The 20,168-nt window shown below is 46.5% G+C and overlaps 2 protein-coding genes across 7 annotated transcripts in view; one reads left to right on the top strand and one right to left on the bottom strand.

Annotated features, from left to right (window-relative positions):
* The first annotated feature begins 1,033 nt into the window (after positions 1-1,033).
* Positions 1,034-3,088, top strand: YDJC (YdjC chitooligosaccharide deacetylase homolog). 3 transcript variants are annotated; one of them, XM_036354242.1, is made up of 5 exons: positions 1,034-1,272; positions 1,373-1,532; positions 1,757-1,856; positions 1,940-2,135; positions 2,237-2,458. In XM_036354242.1, the coding sequence occupies exons 1-5, from the start codon at positions 1,109-1,111 to the stop codon at positions 2,313-2,315; spliced, it is 699 nt and encodes a 232-aa protein (XP_036210135.1). In that variant the 5' UTR covers positions 1,034-1,108; the 3' UTR covers positions 2,316-2,458. The 3 variants fall into 3 exon arrangements, with proteins under 3 accessions (XP_036210135.1, XP_036210133.1, XP_036210134.1); XM_036354240.1 differs by having other exon boundaries at positions 1,036-1,272; positions 2,290-3,088; XM_036354241.1 differs by having other exon boundaries at positions 1,037-1,272; positions 1,958-2,135; positions 2,290-3,088.
* Positions 3,089-7,492: 4,404 nt separating this feature from the next.
* Positions 7,493-20,168, bottom strand: part of UBE2L3 (ubiquitin conjugating enzyme E2 L3) — a 35,713-nt gene continuing 23,037 nt past the window's right edge. For all 4 annotated transcript variants that reach the window (XM_036353530.1, XM_036353529.1, XM_036353527.1 and 1 more), the window contains 2 exons: positions 13,828-14,014; positions 7,493-8,914 (listed from right to left, as the gene is read on the bottom strand). In XM_036353530.1, the coding sequence (XP_036209423.1) occupies positions 8,760-8,914; positions 13,828-14,014 (342 nt within the window). In that variant the 3' untranslated portion in view covers positions 7,493-8,759. The remainder of the gene's footprint in view (positions 8,915-13,827; positions 14,015-20,168) is intronic.

Below are 20,168 nucleotides of genomic sequence, written 5' to 3'. Positions count from 1 at the left end.
TCAAGGGCATGTACCTTGGTTGTGGGCACATCCCCAGTGGGGGGTGTGTGTGTGTGCAGGAGGCGGCTGATTGATGTTTCTCTCTCATTGATATTTCTGACTCTCTATCCCTCTCCCTTCCCCTCTGTGAAAAATCAATAAAATATATTTTTTAAAAAAAAGAAAAAAAAGGAGGCTGTGAATGTAAAAAGTAGTCTGGCACAGAGCTGGAGAGATGGAAGTAGGGGCTAATGCTTCCTCAAATGAAGCCATTGGTATTACATGTTTTCTTTCATTTTATTGTTTGAGCTTTTACAAATCACACACACACACACACACACGAGCCACTCCTTAAAAAAAAAAATCAGTAAAAGACAGGCAGTTTGAAAAAGAAGACACATAAAGAGCTAATAAAAACATGGAAAAGTTCATAGTCACTATGAAAAATGAAACATACAACCTGACGGGTGTGGCTCAGTGGTTGAGCCTCGACCTATGAACCTGGAGGTCCTGTTCCATTTCTGGTCAGGGCGCATGCCTGGGTTGCGGGCTCGAGCCCCAAGCAGGAGACAAGCAGGAGGCTGACTGGTCGATGATTCTCATCATTGATGTTTCCATCTCTCTTTCCTCTCTCTGAAATCAATAAAAAACATTTTTTTAAAAAAATGAAACATTACAAAAATGAGATAACATTGATATGATCATTATTTCTCAAAAGTTGGGGAAGGAGAGAAGAGGAATTAGGTGTGTCTATTTGCTTAGGGAAAATACTGGAAGGACACTGTCCCCAGAAAATTGACAGTGGTAATCTCCGGGAAGGGTAAGAGATTTCTTTCTTCAGGCTTTCTCTTCTGCATGTTTCATATTAAATGTTATTTTTGCAGTCGCTGAAAGTGTCGCGTTGCAATAAATCTAGCCCTGGCCGTGGTCGGCTTGGTTTGGAGCCCACCGGGAGGCGGGAGGTCGTTGCAGGGCCACGGCGGGGCCACTAGGTGGCAAGAACAAAGGCGAAGTGGGGACGCGCCCGGGTGTGGGCGTCGGGGAGGGGCCTGGGGCTGCGTTTCAGGGCGGAGCCTGGACTGGCCGCTTCACTCCCATCAGGTCCCCAGCCGCGCGCTCTGGCTGGGGGATGGCTTGGCCGCGCGTGCGGCTGGTGGTGACTGCGGACGACTTTGGGTACTGCCCGCGGCGGGATGAGGGCATCGTGGAGGCCTTCCTGGCCGGAGCTGTGACCAGCGTGTCCCTGCTGGTCAACGGCGCGACGGCGGAGAGCGCGGCGGAACTGGCCCGCAGGTGAGGAGTGACACCCCCCCCCCCCCCGCCCCAGTCAGAATGGGGTTTGGGCGGCGCCGATCGGTGGCCGCCTGTGCTCCGGCTCGCGTTCCACCCTCAGGCACCGAATCCCCACGGGACTCCACGCCAACCTGTCCGAGGGCCGCCCGGTGGGCCCGGCCCGCCACGGCGCCTCGTCGCTGCTCAGCCCCGAAGGCTTCTTCCTGGGCAAGATGGGATTCCGGGAGGCGGTGGCAGCCAAAGATGTAGTTTTGTCCCAGGTGCGGAAGTGCGGCTGCAGGAGGAGGACATCCCCCAAGGCTCCTCCCAGAGGGTACCATGACGCCATCAGGGGCGGGAACGGGAGCGGGCTCTGGATGCTTGCCTGGTTCCAACTCTGGAGCAGTCACACGGAGGCACGGGGGTGGGGGTTGGGGGGTGGGTAGCTGGTCCTCATCGGTAGCTGCTCCCGGCCGTTTAAGGTGCCATAGTCCTCTCCTTCCAGGTGCGGGAAGAGCTGGAGGCCCAGCTGAGTCGCTTCCAGGAATTACTGGGCAGGAAACCCACCCACGTGGACGGGCACCAGCATGTGCACGTGCTCCCAGGTTGGTGGTGCCAGGCAGGGGACGGTGTGCCCAGGTGCGGTGAGGGGTGCTCGCAGGTGGGGAGAGGTGCTCCTCCCTGACAGCGCCCCGCCCGCCCGCAGGCGTGTGCCAGGTGTTCGCAGAGGCGCTGCAGGCCCATGGGGTGCGCTTCACACGTCTGCCGCTGGAGCGAGGATTGGGCGACTGTACTTGGCTGGAGGCCCCTGCTCGCGCCTTCGCGTGTGCAGTGGAGCGCGATGCCCGGGCTGCTGTGGGCCCCTTCTCCCGCAGTGGCCTAAGGTGAGGACCCCCAAACTGCTGTGCCCTGTTCCCTACCTGGCTCAGGTCCCAGTGGGTCCAGCTGGCTAGCTGAGTACCTTTCTCATCTGCCCTTGGCCTAGCCCTGCCCATCACTGTCCTGCTCGTCTGTGCTCTGATGCCTGGGTATCCACAGGTGGACCGATGCCTTCGTGGGTCTGAGCACCTGTGGCCGGCACATGTCTGCTCATCGTGTGTCAGGAGCACTGGCTCGGGCCCTGGAAGGTACACCCACAGGTCACGCCCTGACAGCGGAGCTGATGGCCCACCCAGGCTACCCCAGTGTGCCTCCCGCTGGAGGCTGCGGTGAGGGCCCCGACGCCTTTTCCTGCTCTTGGGAACGGCTGCATGAGCTGCGGGTCCTCACAGAGCCGACGCTGCAGGCCCGGCTGGCCCAGGATGGCGTGCAGCTCTGTGCCCTCCATGACCTAGAGTCCAAGAGACCTGGTGAAGCCACTCTAGCAACCTTCCTGGAGTCCTCCCAACCATGACCCTGGCAGCCAAGGACTAACGCCTTAGTGCTCAGGGACGAGGCAAGGGTTGAGCTTTGGCACAGCCCACAACCAAACCCAGAGGGGGTTCTGTGACTTCCCTGGGCAGAATGATGCCACCTCTTTGCCCAGATCCTCATGCCTCAGTGTGATAGCCAGACCTTTGGCAAGCCCTTGGCTGCAGGTGGGTCAGCCTGTGATATCTCAGCATGGGGCCTGCCAAACATTTTCTGCTCTTCACATTTCTATGTAAGCATGGTCTTTGTTTAGGTGTAGTGGGGAGAGATCACTATATTAATAAAATAATGTGTCTTGTAAAATTTGAATGGTTTATAAACTGTGCCCAGAAAACTGTTACAGACACAGGGGCAGGCAAAAGCAACTCCCAGGGCCCAGACCCGGTCACTATTCCAGAAAAGACACATAAAACAAGTTTCACTCTCATTTTGTTCATGCTTAGCTTTTGTTTTCTTTTGGGAGGTGTGAGAGGAGAAGAATGTCCCACCTGGATACCTTTTAGGAGGTATATTATAATCTCAATTTTTATTGAGAAAGAAGTCACCTGCCAGTGTAGCTCAGTGGTTGAGCATCAAACTATGAACCAGGAGTCACAATTCTATTCCAGGTCAGGGCACATGCCCCGGTGTGGGCTCAATCCCCAGTGGGGGCATTCAGCAGGCAGCTGATTAATGATTCTCTCATTGATGTTTCTCTCTCTGTGTCCCTTCCTCTCTGAAATCAATTAAAAAGAAGACTAGAGATTACTTAAAAAAAAAGTTTTCCAAAAAACATTTCTAAGCACCCAGATTAGCCATTAACAAGTACTGCCCGGCCCAGGCACTATGCTGAAGTCCCAACTTCAGCTCCAGTCCTCAGGTTGGTGACATTCCTCCACGTTGCAAGAGGGAAGCCAATTTGGTGCTGGGGCTGGAAGAACTCAGACCAACTCAGGCTTTGCCTTCTGCGTCAGGTGGCTGCCCTGCAGGGCGGGCACTGAGGTGCTGCCAAGTAACAAGAGCAGGGTGAGGCCACCAGTCTATGGACTTGGCCTTGAGGAAGTCCTGAGGCCCTTGCCAGAGGAACCTTGGAGCTAGAGGGTGGCAGAAGTCAGGCTGCTGTGGGCACAGGAGTGAGTAAGGCCCATATTTTGAACTGAACAATTAGACCATGATGGCAAACCTTTTGAGCTCGGCGTGTCAGCATTTTGAAAAACCCTAACTTAACTCTGGTGCCGTGTCACATATAGAAATTTTTTGATATTTGCAACCATAGTAAAACAAAGATTTATATTTTTGACATTTATTTTATATATTTAAATGCCATTTAACAAAGAAAAATCAACCAAAAAAATGAGTTCGCGTGTCACCTCTGACACGCATGTCATAGGTTCGCCATCACTGAATTAGACCAAAGGAAGGGCCTGGCTAGTGTGACTCAGTTGGTTGGAGTGTCATCCTGTGCACCGAAAGGTCTTGGGTTTGATTCCTGGTCAGGGCACATACCCAGGTTTCAGGTTCGATCCCAGGTCTGGATGCATTCAGGAGGCAACTGATCCATGTTTCTCTTTCACACCAATGTTTTTCTCTCTTACCCTCTCCCCTCCTCTCTAAAATCAATTAAAACAACAACCCAACAACAATGAAGGAAGGCAAGAAAATGTTAACTCCAGAGTTCAGGAAGTAGAGAGGGTCTTGCAGGCCTCTGGCTTTGGGGAAGGGGGAACTGTGGCTGCGTCTGGGCTCAGAGACCAGTAGTGGAGCTAGCTAGACTGGGTAAGAACACAGGCCATGTGCCCTTGGCTGTCAGACGCCTAGTCTCTTCCTCTGTAAAAATTGGAATAATGGTGCCCATGGGGTTGTCCTGAGGTTGGAAGGGAATAAAGTGCTGGGACATGGCAGAGAACCCCAGCCAATGATCAAAGGAAAGGACTGCTTCCTGCTTCCTGGTAAAATAAATGCCAGGTAAAATGTTCGCTCCCAGAAACATGCAGGCCTGCTCTCAGCTGGTGTCATTACAGGCAAGGAGCTAGGCTGATAGAAAACAGTGTCAGATGTCCTGGCTCAGTAGAGCATCGCCCCAATGTGCCAAGGTTGTGGGTTTGATCCCCAGCCAGGGCACATACAAGAAACAACCAATATGTCCACAAATAAGTGAAATAACAAATCAAGGTTTCTCCTTCTCTCTCCCTTCTTCTCTAAAAACATCAAGTTAAAAAAATAAGCCCTAGCCCTAGCCGGCTTGGCTCAGTGGATAGAGCATTGGCCTGCGGACTGAGGGGTCCCGGGTTTGGTTCCGGCCAAGGGCACATGCCTGGGTTCCAGGCTCCATCCCCAGTGGGGGGTGTGCAGGAGGCGGCCAATCGATGATCCTCTCTCATCATTGATGTTTCTATCTCTCTTTCTCCCTTCCTCTCTGAAATCAATAAAGAAATATATTTAAAAAAAAAAAAAAGCCCTAGCCGGCTTGTTCAGTGGTTAGAGCACTGGCCCTCAGACTGAAGGCTTGTGAGTTCCATTCTGGTCAAGTCACTTACTGGATTCCTGGCCCCTGGTCAGGGTGCATGTGGGAGGCAACCAATTGATGGTCTCTCTCACATCGATACTTCTCTGTCTCTCCTCCCACTCTCTAAAAATCAATGGAGCCTGGCTGGCATGGCTCAGTGGTTGAGCATCGACCTATGAACCATGAGGTCAGTTTGACTCAGTTTGATTCTGAGTCAGGGCACATGCCCGGGTTGTTGGTTTGATCTCCAGTGTGGGGCGTGTAGGAGGCAGCCGATCAACGATTTCCTAATCATTGATGTTTCTCTCTCTCTCTCTGAAAGCAATAAAAACAAATTTTTAACAAAATCAATGGAAAAAATATCCCCAGGCGAGGATTAGCATAAATAAATGGTCAGGGCCCTGGGCTGAGTCAATGCCTCAGCTGCCCACTGTCCTGGAGACTCAGGAGGAGGTTTCTGGGGGGAACCCCTCAAGGAAATGATCTAAGGACTCCCTCAGGTACATCCTCACTAATTCCATGACCTCAATCAAGATAGCCAGTTTGCTCGCTCTAGCGGGCTTGGCTCAGCATCTAGAGCATGGGCCCTCGGAGTGAGGGGTCCTGGGTTTGATGCTGGTCAAGGACACGTACCTCAGTTGCAGGCTCGATCCTGGCCCTGGTCAGGGAGGAGGCAATCAACGTTTCTCTGTCTCTCCCCCTCCCTTCTACTCTAAAAATCAGTGAGGGGAAAAGATCCTCGGGTGAGGATTAACAACAAAAGATAGCCAGTTTGGCCCTGGCTGGTTTGGCTCAGTGGATGGAGTGTTGGCCTGCGGACAGACGGGTCCCAGGTTTGATTCCAGTTAAGGGCACATGCTTGGGTTGCAGGCTTGATCCCCAGTGTGGGGCATGCAGGAGGCAGACGATCATTGATGTTTCTCTCTCTCTCTCCTGCTCCCTTCCTCTCTGAAATCAATAAAAAAAAATAAAAAGATAGCCAGTTTGCTCTTCTGTTGAATGTGGGTATCACTCTTTAGGGGCTGATCTGACTGAAGTGAAACACAGAGGTGCTGTCTGCTCCCCAGACAGCCAAGGGAGACCCAATAATCTGGACTCTTCAGCTTTTTCTGTGCCTCTTTTGGAGACTGGGTCATGGGAAGACAGGAGCAGGCAAAAGCTTCAGGAGACCAGAGGCCCTACGACCTGGGCACCAGCCACCCCTCCCACACCACTGAGTGCAGGCCCACCGCCAGTAAGGAAGAAACCCATACAACCAAACCAGTGTTGGAGAGCATTTTTATTAAGGGCAGCAGAATGGGATCGCAGCATCTTTAGAAAGCCTATTCTCTGCCATGGTGGGCAGGGGCAGGGAGGAGGGGGAGGACCTGGCCCACTTTGGTTCAGTTCAGGCGGGTGTGAATTCCTGAGTGGGCTCGGGACAGTGGGTGACAGCTCTCCCCTCCCCCAGAGGACCCAGCTTATTTGATTTCAGAGCTGCCAGGGCACCAGCGTGCTCAAAGCCTGCTCTGAAGGCTCAGCTACCACCCGGAACTGCTGCAGGCTGGATGGAGCAAGCCACCCAGGTATGAGGGAAGGACCCCTCATGGCCTCGTTTTCCCAGGGCCAGGCCTCTCCTGACTGGACAAACCATGGGGTGCAATGCCAGGGCTAAGAGTCCCCTGAGGTGCTGCCGGCATTGACAAAAGGTACCTCCTGTGGTGAACAGAGAAGTGAAGGACAACAGGCAGGCAGAACTATGCTGGTAGAAACACGAAGCAATGGGATGGTTTCCAAGAATGGCAATAATTTTGGATTCAGAGAAGCAACGATGGTGGCTTACTTGGACAGCTTCCGACAGAATTTGGCATTTTATTACAAATCTGTATGTAAGTGAAATAACGTCCATCATCACCTTTCTGCCAATGAAGAGACAGATGTGGAAATGCTGGCCCAGCTCCCCTGAGCAGGCAGGAGTCTCCAGAGCCTGCCCCTTGAGTATCTTGGACTAAAGCAGCTGAATCAGTGACACACTGCAGGGACCACGTGCCCGGACAACTAAACGACATTAACCAGCACATCATCCCAGTTCTGTGCAGTAAGACCAAGCTGTCTTAGAGGTTATAGCCCTGGAAGGATCTCGTTTTAAAACTAAAATGAGCAAAGTTTCTTTAAGTCATTTCTCCACAGAATCTAATACCCTGGAGAGTCAGGAAGGGAAGCTGCCAGTGGCCGAAGCAGAGTTGGTGACACATGGCATTTGGACCAGCAGCTTCCTCTGGGTGTGACATGTTTTCTCTACTATTTCAGGGACAGTCCCACTTGCTTTGAAAAAGACATTAACATTCAAATCCTTACAAGTTCATCTGAGGATAAATTCTAAGGTCAATTTTATTTCTACAAAAAAAAGGCAGTCAAAACAATATAAAACACATGTAGAGGATATTACTCAGTGGGCTTCAAGTGGAGCTTGACTCTGCAAAGGCTGTGAGTCCAGAGGGAAGGAAGGCCGTCTTGTTCCTGGGCTGGCCTGGCCAGCTGCTTCAAAGGGAGAGGCCAGCAGGGCATCGGTGACCCCGGACTGGTTCTGGCTCTAGCTGAGTCCTGCCAATTCCAACCCTGCAAAGGGTCAAACTGCTGAAGGAGGGCTGAGGCGGGGCTGCTGCACTGAGGAGGTGGAGATCGGGCTCCGTGGCACATTCGGATGGAGCTTGCTGACTGGTGAGCGTGGAATTTCAAATGGACATTCTGGCTTTAGCGTTGTCTGTAAAGGCCAGCACATCTTCTAAAATGGCTGCAGGGAGGAGCGTGAACCTTTGACCTCAGGAGCCTCTCTGATGAGAAATTCCTCACACAAGTGCAGAGTCCTCTGGCTGGCAGGCCCTCCCTGGGTGGCCACAGACCTGATACTGCAGGGTCTTCCCAGGCAGGCCAGGCCAAGCTAGTGTTCAGTCACACACACAGACATCAGGGTTGCCATTTAATCAGTGTTATGATGATAACATTGGCAAGATTTTTACATAAGAAGTGGGCCTCCTTTTCATAGTTATTTTTTGGGGGGGATGGTGGTTTGCTTGCTTTAAAAAAATTGTTTTTAAAGTATGTTATAAATTGGAATCAGGAGAACTTGAATGAACTCCCACACGCACTGCAACATGGGAGAAGAGAAGTCACCAGACCAGACAGAGCTGTCTCTTCTCCTTGCAGAGGTGGGGCCTGGGTCTGGCAAAGTGAATGAATGAAAAAGAAACTGAATGCAAGAGAGTGGCGTTGGAAGGGCATGGGAAGAAAGGGAACCACAACCTTTTATTTTAAACCTTAAGGTCTAAATGTAAATGGAAGATTTTGGATAAATTTGGACAAGAAAAGAAACACCATTCTTTTAGAGTAGACTGAAGCAGTGATTTTTAAAACAAAGAAAGCAGAACTAGAACATCTTAAATTTTTAATCCTTTCTTTACAGGTTACCTAAGACCACTTTTGATTAAGAAAACTGTAGAAAGTTAGTAACTGCCACAAGCAAACGCCAGGTGGTGGCCTGTGTCAATTTTCCACAGAGTCCTGCTTTGCGGGATGTCTGAATGCACTGCTTGGGGTCTCTGCTCACACTTGCTGGAATCAATCGTGGCAGATTTTAGTCCACAGGTCGCTTTTCCCCATATTTCTTTGTAAACTCTTCAGCATTCTTACAGAATTTTTTACGGTCCTTAGAGTATTCTTCAGCTAGGTCAGCCCGAAGGGGGTGCTCAGGCTGGGGGTCATTCACCAGTGCTATGAGAGACTGGATTACTGCCAAGAAAAGGAGAAGGCATTACTGGTTACAATAGTCTCAGAAAGGGCCCAGGAAAGATATGCAACTCTGACTCTAATACTGATTTATATCTATGTGCTTCTAAGACAAAGCGGCCTCTGATTTATCCAAAATTCTAACCACAAGCACTTAACTTTCCTCTGTAATGAGGATAAAGTGATGGACGACAGTCAACAGTGGATAACTGTTCAGAGTGATGCCGCTGCCGCCTCCTCCTCCTCTTCCTCTGAATGTCCCAGCCCCTAGTTACTCTCATCCTTTCCCCGCAGTCTGGAGACATCAGGCCTGGCGCGCTCGCTCGCGCCCCCCCCTCCCCCCCCTCTCTCTCTCTCTCATGTGTGCATGCTTGAAGCTTCTCCAGGGCAGAGACTGGGTGATGTGTTCCAGAACTGCACTCAGTTCAGGGTAGTTTCAATGAGTGAGTATGAGAATGAAGGGTGCAAGACGGGCATGCAGCATGTAAGTGCATAATGAGTCCACCCTGGAAGACCCCGAAGAGCTTTTAAACCAGCTGAGAAAGGGTCACTGGACCACCCTGTCTAACCACTATGGCAGTGATGGCGAACCTTTTGAGCTCGGCGTCTTAGCATTTTGAAAAACCCTAACTCAACTCTGGTGCCAAGTCACATATAGAAATTTTTTGATATTTGCAACCATAGTAAAACAGAGACTTATATTTTTGATATTTATTTTATATATTTAAATGCCATTTAACAAAGAAAAATCAACCAAAAAAATGAGTTCGTGTGTCACCTCTGACACGCGTGTCATAGGTTCACCATCACTGCACTAGGGGTTAAAACCACTGGGAGGTTAACCCCCAGTAGCATTATACTGTCTATTTCAGAAGCAGAAGTCACATGGATGGGCTTGGGTGGGTTCTACAATGCTCCCCCCAAAAGCAGTAAATCCTAGATGTGCTGGAAAGCGAGTCCTGGGCCCTTGGAACTTAGGATCGAGGAAGATAATGGTAGCATGCCTGGGGCAGGGGCAGGCGAAGGTATGGGTTCAGCTTTTCTTTCTCCTTTGCAGCACTTCTACGTTTTGCCCAGCTGTTTTCCAGTTTACAAACTCTAAGAAGCTTGAATCTTCTACGCAAAGCCTCTTCATTCCTTTTAAGTTCGATAGCATAAATAGGTGGCTTCTAGTCTTTTGTTCATAATTAGAAATTGTTTCCTAGCAGAATGGCTGCTTCATTAGCATTTCGGGAACCCCACAGGAGTAAATGCTTTGGGGCGGATGTGGGGGAGCATTGATGAGTTTCCCTGCCCACTCTCTGTTATGGATACTCAGGCTCTTGGTTTCTTACTATGATTATACCTTAATATCCAATGCATTAGTATAAAATCATTTGGTAATTATTAAGACATGATTTTCAAAAGATACTCACTCTGCAGTTTGCTATTTTCCCAAGAACTTGCTTTTACTTTTTGACCTAGTCTAAATATTTTCAAATTTATTTAGTAGTTCTGATGAGTATTTCATTCTTTCTCTGTTTCCTTTGGGTGCATTTCTGGCTCCTCAGCTAAACTATAATAAACCCAATTTAGCGCTTAGCTTGTTTTGATAGTGAGAACACTGATATCTATGACTGCTTGTCAAACTACAACTATGGCCCCATCCCATTATTTTTTTTATATATCGAACAGCAGGCTCATTTTATTTTATAAATGTCTGGCTCTGGTTTCTTGATCTCTTTCTTGAGCCAGGTGCTCCCCAGAAGCACTTTTTTCTTCCAAAAGAAAGACTTTAAAAACAATCAAAATTTACCTCCTATTCTCTCACTGTAGAAGGTAGGGCAAGAGTAAGTTTACAGCTGAGTACACAAAAGTTTATTCTTGTATTATTATGTATTAATTACTGTATTATTTTCCATATGAACTGTAAACCTACTTTTGCCCCATCCTATATATGATCAGAGGGTAAAGCCTATGAAATCTCATTTTTGTTCTTATTGGCAGTTTTCTTGTATTAGAGGATGTTAACACTGTAATTTCTTCCTTTTTATGGAGATCTAGGGTGCTTCATTCTCACAGAGTAAAATGTGAATGGTACCTTCCATAGAATGCTTTATAAAAATGTTAACTAATATCCTCTTTGTTATATTTCTTGAGTCCTTTTTATAACTTTATCTACTTGATTTGTTATAATAGTGTATGGGGGGGTTGAAACTTTCATTTTAAATTGTTTTAATTTTCTCCATACAAATTTTGTTTTGGTTAATTCTCATCCAAGGATATTTTTTCCATTGATTGTTAGAGAGAGTGGAATGAAGGGGGAAGGGCGGGAAGGGGGGGGAGGGAGGGAGAGAGAGAAAGGGAAAGAGAAAGAGAGTGATGTGAGAGAGACACATTGACGGGCTGCTTCCCACATACCCCGCCCCCTGACCGGGACCAAAATCAAACCTGCAACCGAGGTTCGTACCCCAGTCCAGGAATCCAGACCCTCCAGTGGACAGGCCGATGCTCTAACCACTGCGTGCACCAGCCAGGGCTCCCTATAATTTTATTATGTTGTTTGATACATACAGATTCAGTATTATGCTGGCTTTGTTACTGGCTGTATTTTATATAGTAAATCTCATTAAAGTACTCAACTAAGCTCCTGCTCTGCCACTAAGATATCTACCAGAATCAGGCAGGTGGCTGAACAAAACTTTATTTTCACATTTCCTGGTATTATTGCCAACTCCTACCAGCTTCCTGTTTGATATAATTTTGCCTTGTTTCTTGACGTTTCTCATGCTATTTGTGCTCAATTTTTAATGCTTCCTTACTTTCTTTTAAAAATTTGAGATATAATTCACATATTAAAAAAAAAACTTCTTTTGAAAGTATACAAGACAGGTGGCTCAGTCGGTTGGAGCGTTGTCCCATACACCAACAAGGCTGCGGGTTTGATCCTCAGTTGGGGTGTGTATGGGAGACAACCGATTGATGTTTCTCTCAAAAATCAATAACTATATCCTTGGGTAAGATTAAAAGTATACAATTCAGTTGTTTTTAGTATATTAAAAAAATTATCTGGACACTACCATTCAACTCCAGAATATTTTCATTACCCCAAAATAGGGATAATACTGACACAGCCCTCTTGGGCAGCCAGCAACTATATGAGGTGCAAAGCACTTTACTTATGTTCATCTCCTGCAGTTCTCCCTACCCCTGGCTGTGTCACAACATGTCCTGTCCTATACAGTCCACCTGTAGACCCCCTCACCACCCCAGTTCTCAATAAGGAAGAGATGTGTAATTCTCTGTGACCTAGCAATCTGAGGTGCAGGGTCTGCCTGGGTAGCCTGGCCTGGAAGGACTTGCCCTTCTCAGACATGTTGTTTAACACACACAACTTGGCAAGGGCTCTGGGAGTTGCATGAGTGGCTGACAAGGCATTCCTAAACAAGTGCAGCTATAGCCTTCCAACACAGAGCTAGGAATTTGTCTAATATTTATATATATATATACCAGGCATCTGCACTTAAGAATAACTTTGTTGGCCCTAGCACATGCCCACATTGTGGGCTTGATCCCTAGTGGGGGGAGTGAAGGAGGCAGCCAATCGGTGATTCTCTCTCATCACTGATGTTTCTCTCTCTCTCCCTCTCCACTCCTCTCTGAAATCAATAAAAATATATTTTAAAAAAGAATAACTTTGTCGGCCCTGGCTGGGTAGCTCAGTTAGTTAGAGCATCATACTGATACACTACGGTTGTGGATTCAATCTCTGGTCAGGGCACAAAATCAACCAATGAATGCATGAATAAGTGGAACAACAAATTGATGTTTCTCTCTCTCTCTCAAATATATTGTTTTAAAAAAATAACTGTCAAGCTTTTAAAAACATCAAAATGACCAAATGCCAAATCCACTGGAGATCTTTCTATTCTGACTCAGCATTTAGTACCCACTTCTTTCTACTACTCAGCTGTGTTGAGCCTGAGGCTGAACTTTCCACGTAAAAGGCTTTCAACTCCATTTTTCAGGGGTTCTACTGAAAAATGACTATATCATTCACTGAAAAACTACCTGCAGTCTAGAAAATGCCAGTCTTATCTACTCTCTTTAATCTAAAAAGACCTTATAGTGATTGGCTGGTTACTTATAAGAAAATATAAAATTAGGAAGGACTTCAAAAGAAAGTTCTGGCGCTAGGAAATAAAAACCAGACATGGCCACAACAAAATCTAGTAACTTTCAGGGGACAAGAGGGAGGCCAACAGTAATACTGAATTAAGTACTCTCCCACCCCCAGGGGTATGTATGCTTACAGAGACACCCAGAACACGGACACAAACGGCCACATCCAATTCCAGGGAGTTCCAGGCCTGCTAAAGCCAACTATGTGCTTTCATCTGGGCACACAGCCCTCAGGTCTAACTATATCCGCCACCCCCACCCCACCCACTCTGAGCCACTGGCTTTCTGCTGCTGCTGCCCACCCGGTGGCTTTGGCTTGTACCCTTCTTTTAGTCTAGAAGGCCCTCTATAACCTCCCATCTTCCTTCATGTCTGAGTACGCTTGCTAACTGCTGTGTGAAGCCACTTTAAACACCACTCCACCTTCCCCCGAGGCAGCCCCACAATCCTTCATGAACCTCCCAGGAACAGTGCCTACATCCCTCCCTGCACTGGCACCAAGTACTGGGCTGGTCTGTCTACATGTGCCCTCACTGGGATGCAAGCACAGGAAGGGCCTCCTCAAAAACCTGCCACCAACTGTAGGTCAACATGCCCACAGGACTGGTGGGACCTCAGTTGCACTTGTGTGCATGGGATTTTGTAAGTGAGCTTTCTCTGGAATGTGTGTGACATGGCATTAGAAGGCACCGCGGAGCCCGTCCCAGCAGCAGCCCCAGAAGAGCACCATCAGAAGACATAGGAGCATGCTTTACCTTGGTCGGTTTTCGTTGCTGGCTTCCAGTTTTCAGCACTAATTACTGGCAGACAGACCTGTCCCTTTTCATCGATGTTGGGGTGATAGATCTTTGTTTTAAATGTAATCTTCGGTGGTTTGAATGGGTATTCTGCTGGAAAGTTGATTTCGATTCTGAAGGCCCCCTTATCATATGGAGGGTTGTCCTGCGGAGAAAGAGATCAAAATGAACACACCATGGTAAACGAATCTGCCGCTGGGACAGGAATGTTCCATTAACTTGAAAATTAATTTATTTCAAGTGGCATATCAACTGAAGCTTTATCACCGTTAGGGAAACCATTAATCAATCAGTATTTCTAGAGCAAGATGTTTGCTAAGCTGTGAAAAGGTCTGAGATTGACATTCTGGCTCATTTTCTTTAAACAGACTTTATGTAAGAGTCATTTTAGCTTTGCAGCAAGCAAAACTGCCTTGGTCTGCACATACACAGCTTCCCCCACAATCAACATCTTGCAATAATATGGTATATTTGTTACCACTGGTCAACCCACAGTGACATATCATTATCACCTAGACTCCATATTTTATTTTTTAAAATATATTTTTATTGATTTCAGCGAGGGAAGGAGAGGGAGAGAGACAGAAACATCAATGAAGAGAGAGAATCGTTGATCGGCTGCCTCTTACACACCGCCCACTGGGGATCGAACCGCAACCTCCTTCCTGGTTCATATGTCGATGCTAACCACTGAGCACATCGGCTGGGCTCTCTCTACTGTTTTCAACAATTTGCATTGTAGGACTTTTCATAGCACAGTCAACAAATATTCTAACATGAATGAATTCCATCATATTCCCTTTGAAAAGAAATATTGGTGGAAATAAGTATTTCTAGAACTGGTTTACCAATCTTTTATGACTACTCTCTGAATTATATCTAAATTTAAAATTACAATCTCCATGAATTGAATTCAACAAGGAACTTTACCTCTCACAGCTTAATTCACTTTCCCCTCAAGAACAGAAGTAACCTTATTGTTATTTTTCATAAAAATATACCATCTACGCCAAAAAAGTAGTATTAAACCTTCCACTGCCCAGGATAATGACTGTTAGCCCCCTGCTACATGGCCATGGTATGTTCTCTATGCACATACAGTGCACACAAAGGCTTTTCATTCTAGATATCTATATATATTACTCATATCTATACTAATAAAAGAGTAATATGCTAATTAGGGCAGACATCTTCCAGATGTCCATCCGGACAATGCCACAGCGGCTGCAAGGCCTGGGGCTCACAGTAGCTATGAGGCCCGATGGCTGCAAGGCCCAGGAGCAGGCCTAAGCCATCAATAGGACATCCCCTGAGGGCTCCCGGACTGTGAAAGGGGGCAGGCTGGGCCAAGGGATCCCCCCTCCAGTGCATGAATTTTCATGCACCAGGCCTCTAGTCCTATATAATAAAAGGGTAATATGCAAATCGACCGAATGGCAGAACAACTGGTCACTGTGACGTGCACTGACCACCAGGGGGGCAGACGCTCAACGAAGGAGCTGCCCACAGCCCATAGCCCCTGACTGCCTGATGGGGAATGGGGAACTGGGGGTGGGTGGTGGCAGATGCAGGCGGCACCAGACTAAGGCCCCCGCCCCGCCAGTTGTACCACACACAGAGGGTGACCAGCATCAAGGGACAGACCAGTGAGTGGGCAGGAAAGGCCAACCTCCCAGTCCCTCCCCCCGGGCAGCAGGCTCCAATCACCCGATGGCGAATGGGGAACCGGGGGTGGGTGGTGGCGGGGAGCGGGGCGGGCTGCCGGCTACCGGGGAAGATGGCCCTGATTGCAGGACAGGCCTAGGGACTGTACCCGTGCACGAAGTTCATGCGCTGGGCCTCTAGTGTAGTTATAAAACTCGACCTATACTGTCTATATTCTTTCATAACTTTGCTCATGATGCTATCCATTGTCTTTCAGTCTACAAGGCAGATGTCCTCCGCTTCTTAGGTCATACTGCCTTGTGGCATTTGTTCACAAAGCCTGTGCCTGGCTTGTTTAAGCTCAGTAGCTTCCACCAACATGAAGGCATAATCCCAGTACCCTAAGGTTGGCAGCAAAATTACTTTTATGTGTGGCCCTGTGTCTTGTTTTGCCTCAACCATTACAGCTACATAAAGAGAGAAGAAGCTACAGAAGAATCAGCAGAGAAGAGCAGGAAACATGGGCCAGTGTTGGGCCCAAGGGAGGAGAGACATTGCTCCACCTTAAGGCCAGGAGGCAATACAGAAGGAAGAAGGAAGAAATCTGGTGGGTGAGAATTTCCGGTGCAATGGGCTACACAAATGCGAAAGAACACAGAAAGGAAGGTGAGAGACTGAATTACAAGTGTAGCTACAAAAGGTGAAGGAAGGAAACCAAACCTCAAATGCACTGCTGGAGGCAGGGCTAACGTTGAGGGAAATCTTCCTTCTTCCTTGACCAAAAAAGAACCTCTAACAATGAAGGAGCTTTAATATTGTGCCCGAGACTGTACCAAGTGCTTTTTGTCAAGACCACCACACCAATTACCAGAGCCAACAGAAAAAGGGTGGGGGACATGACCGAAACTGCCTCATAGATATCCAAATATCTGACTAGCTTCAGCAAGTTTTTAGGTTTTGTTACAAGTGGGGGGAAAGTTTTTTAATTGAGGTGAAATTCACAAACATATAATAACTAACATAATTAATATACATTGCTATATAAGTTTAAGGAATACAGCATGATGGTTTGATTTACATATATTATGAGATGGTGGCCAAGTTGGTGGGATCCTGGCTGCATTTTGATTACCCGTCTTCTCCATTAATCCAGGAGATGCCCGAGAGTAGGGGCCTGAGGTGTCCTCAGCACCAACCAAACATTTGCTAACTTTATTGCTAACCGATCAGATTCTCTGCATGATGATAAAGTCATCAACACAAGTGTTTATGTTATTCTTTTGAACATGTCCAAGAATGTCGGCTCTCAGAATGGCCTAATATACCTGAAACACAATGATCCTACCACCTAGAACAGTGTTATATAGAAAACATTATCTCTACATCTCTGTATCCCAGTCACCAGTCACAAGCTTACAGCCGCTAATAAAATAGGAGGTCTGAGAGCCTCATCACCAATCTAGGAGATAGGGATTCAGTTCCAGGACATTCACATAAAACAATTTCTTGTTAGGAAAGAAAAATTGATTTTACTGCTTTTAAAAATCAAAGCTTAAATAAATATATATATAAATACGCCCTGGCCGGTGTGGCTCAGTTGGTTGGAACATCATTCCATACATCAAAAGGTAGTGGATTCGATTCCTGGTTAGGGCACATACGCAGTTTGTGGGTTCCATTCCCGGTGCAGGAGGCAACCAATCAATGTTTCTCTCTCACATCCATGTTTCTGTCTCTCTCACTCCCCACCTTCCTCTTTCTGAAATCAATTAAAAAAAAAAAGGAGCTAATTACAACTGAATAGTTTTAAAAATAACCCAATTTAAAAATGGGCAAAGTACTTGAATACACATTTCTCCAAAAAAGAGACAAATGGCCAATAAGCACAAGAAAAGATGTTCATCACCTTAGCCATCAGGGAAATCAAAACCACAATGAGAAACCACTCTGCACCTACTAGGATGGCTGCAATCAAAAAGACTGACAACATCAACTGTCAGCAAGTATGTGTAGAAAGTGGACTCCTCTTACACTGCTAGTAAGAATGTCAATGGTATAGCCACTGTGGACATAGTCTAGCAATTCCTCAAATGAATAAACATAAGGTCACTATATGACCCAGCAACCCCACCATATGACCCAGTAAATTACCCAAAAGAAATGAAAACATGTCCACATAGAAATGTGTACATTGCCCTCACCGGTTTGGCTCAGTGAAAAGAGTGTCGGCCTGCGGACTGAAGGGTCCCAGGTTCGATTCCGGTCAAGGGCACATGCCTGGGTTGTGGGCTCGATCCCCAGAAGGGGGCATACAGGAGGCAGCCAATCAATGATTCTATTTCATCATTGATGTTTCTCTCTCTCTCAAATCAATAAAAATATTTTTAAAAAACGTGTACATGAAAGTTAATAGCAACATTATTCATAATATCCAAAAAGTGGGAACAATCCAAATATCCATCAACTGGCGAGTGAGTAAGAAAACTATGATTATATCCATTACAACAGAATATTACTTGGTAATAAAAAGGAATCGAGTATTGATACGTGCTACGACATGGATGAACCTTGAAAATATTATGTTAAGAAGCCACATACAGGCCCAGCAGGTGTGGCTCAGTGGTTGAGTGTTGACCTATGAACCAGGAGGTTATGGTTCAATTCCTGGTCACAGCACATGCCCAGGATGCTGGCTCAATCCCCAGTGGGGGGTGCATAGGAGGCAGCTGATCAAATATTCTCTCTCATCATTGATGTTTCTATCTTTCTCTCCCTCTCCCTTTCTCTCTGAAATCAATAAAAAATATATTTAAAAAAATAAAAAGGCCAGGGCATCAAAAATTTTAAGAGAAAAAAAGAAAAAAGAAAAAGCCCTGGCCAGCTTGGTTCAGTGGTTAGAGTATTGGCCTTCCATAGACAGAAGGGTCATGGGTTAGATTCCCGTCAGGGGCACATACCTGGGTTGCAGGTTCGATTCCCGGCACCCACTGGGGTGCATTCGGGAGGCAACCAATTGATGCGTCTTTCTCACATCGATGTTTTTCTCTCTCTGTCCCCTTCCCTTCCACCCTCTCTAAAAAGCAATGAAAAAATATCTTGTGAAGATTAACAAAAAACTAAACAAAAATTTTAAGATAAATCTTTAAATTAGAAATTTTTGAATAAACAAAAATTTAAAAAAATATACAGTAAGCTGAAAAATATTTGTCCCCGACACAAGGGATTAACCCAGAATTCCTACAACTCAACAAAAACATTCTAAAAACCTAATAGATAACAGGCTGCAGAAATATAAAGTCAATCAATAGTGAAAAGAAACTTCAATTGTAATAGCAAAATTTTAAAAATGGAAATTACTATGGTCTGAATGTCTGTGTGCCACCTCCCGCAAAATTATATGTTGAAACCTAATGCCCGAGGTGATGGCATTAGGAGGTGGGGGCCTTTGGGTAGTGATTAGGTCATTAAAACAGAGCCTCATGAATGAGATTAGTGCCACAGAGAGCTAGGATAGAAGAAGTCTGTGACCAAAAGAGGGCCCTCATATGACTGTGCCCTGACTCAGACTTCCGGGCTCCAGAAATGTGAGAAATACATGTCTGTTGTTTGGTAACCAGTCTAGTATTTTGTAATATAGCAGCCTGAATGAGACTAAGACACAAATCAAATGGAGAACTTTTGCATCAAAATGGCAACAATTTCTTTCTATATGTCTGTTTCATAGGCTCTCTGTTACATATTGACAGTTTTCCAGAGAACAGGACAGGTTTTAATAAGAGTGAGACTAGGCCGAAACCGGTTTGGCTCAGTGGATAGAGCGTCGGCCTGCGGACTGAAAGGTCCCAGGTTCGATTCCGGTCAAGGGCATGTACCTGGGTTGCGGGCACATCCCCAGTAGGAGATGTGCAGGAGGCAGCTGATCGATGTTTCTCTCTCATCGATGTTTCTAAATCTCTATCTCTCTCCCTTCCTCTCTGTAAAAAATCAATAAAATATATTTAAAAAAAAAAAAAAAAGAGTGAGACTAGGCACTTCACACATGCACTTATTGAACTTTTATTATTATTTTTTTTTTGTAGAGAGGAAGGGAAAGAAATAGAGAGTTATAAACATTGATTAAGCTGCCTCCTGCACACTCCCCACTGGAATGTGCCCACAACCAAGGTACATGCCCTTGACCAGAATTGAACCTGGGACCCTTCAGTACACAGGCTGACACTCTATCCACTGAGCCAAGCCAGTTAGGGCGAACTTTTATTTTTTTGTTTTATTATTTTTTAAAAATATATTTTAAATATGTTTTTTATTGATTTTTTTTACAGAGAGGAAAGGAGAGGGATAGAGAGTTAGAAACATCAATGAGAGAGAAATATCAATCAGCTGCCTCCTGCCAACTCCCTACTGGGTATGTGCCCGCAAACAAGGTACATGCCCTTGACTGGAATGGAACTGGAACCCTTGAGTCTGCAGGCCAATGCTCTATCCACTGAGCCAAACCGGTCAGGGCTTAAAATATATTTTATTGATTTTTTTACAGAGAGGGATAGAGAGAAACATCGATCAGTTGCTTCCTGCACACCTCCTACTGGGGATGTGGCCGAAGCCAAGGTACATGCCCTTGACCGGAATCGAACCTGGAACCTTTCTGCAGGCTG

Source organism: Myotis myotis, unplaced genomic scaffold, assembly GCF_014108235.1.
Source record: "Myotis myotis isolate mMyoMyo1 unplaced genomic scaffold, mMyoMyo1.p scaffold_m19_p_20, whole genome shotgun sequence".
Lineage (NCBI taxonomy): Eukaryota > Metazoa > Chordata > Mammalia > Chiroptera > Vespertilionidae > Myotis > Myotis myotis.
This window is presented reverse-complemented; position numbering and strand designations above follow the sequence as displayed.

Bases quoted from the DNA above. Each gene is read 5' to 3' on its own strand.
- YDJC (XM_036354240.1), top strand. From the start codon at position 1,109: ATGGCTTGGCCGCGCGTGCGGCTGGTGGTGACTGCGGACGACTTTGGG. The intron at 1,857-1,939 runs GTTGGTGGTGCC...CCTCCCTGACAG, and splicing joins GCATGTGCACGTGCTCCCAG to CGCCCCGCCCGCCCGCAGGC. The intron at 2,136-2,289 runs GTGAGGACCCCC...GGGTATCCACAG, and splicing joins TTCTCCCGCAGTGGCCTAAG to GTGGACCGATGCCTTCGTGG.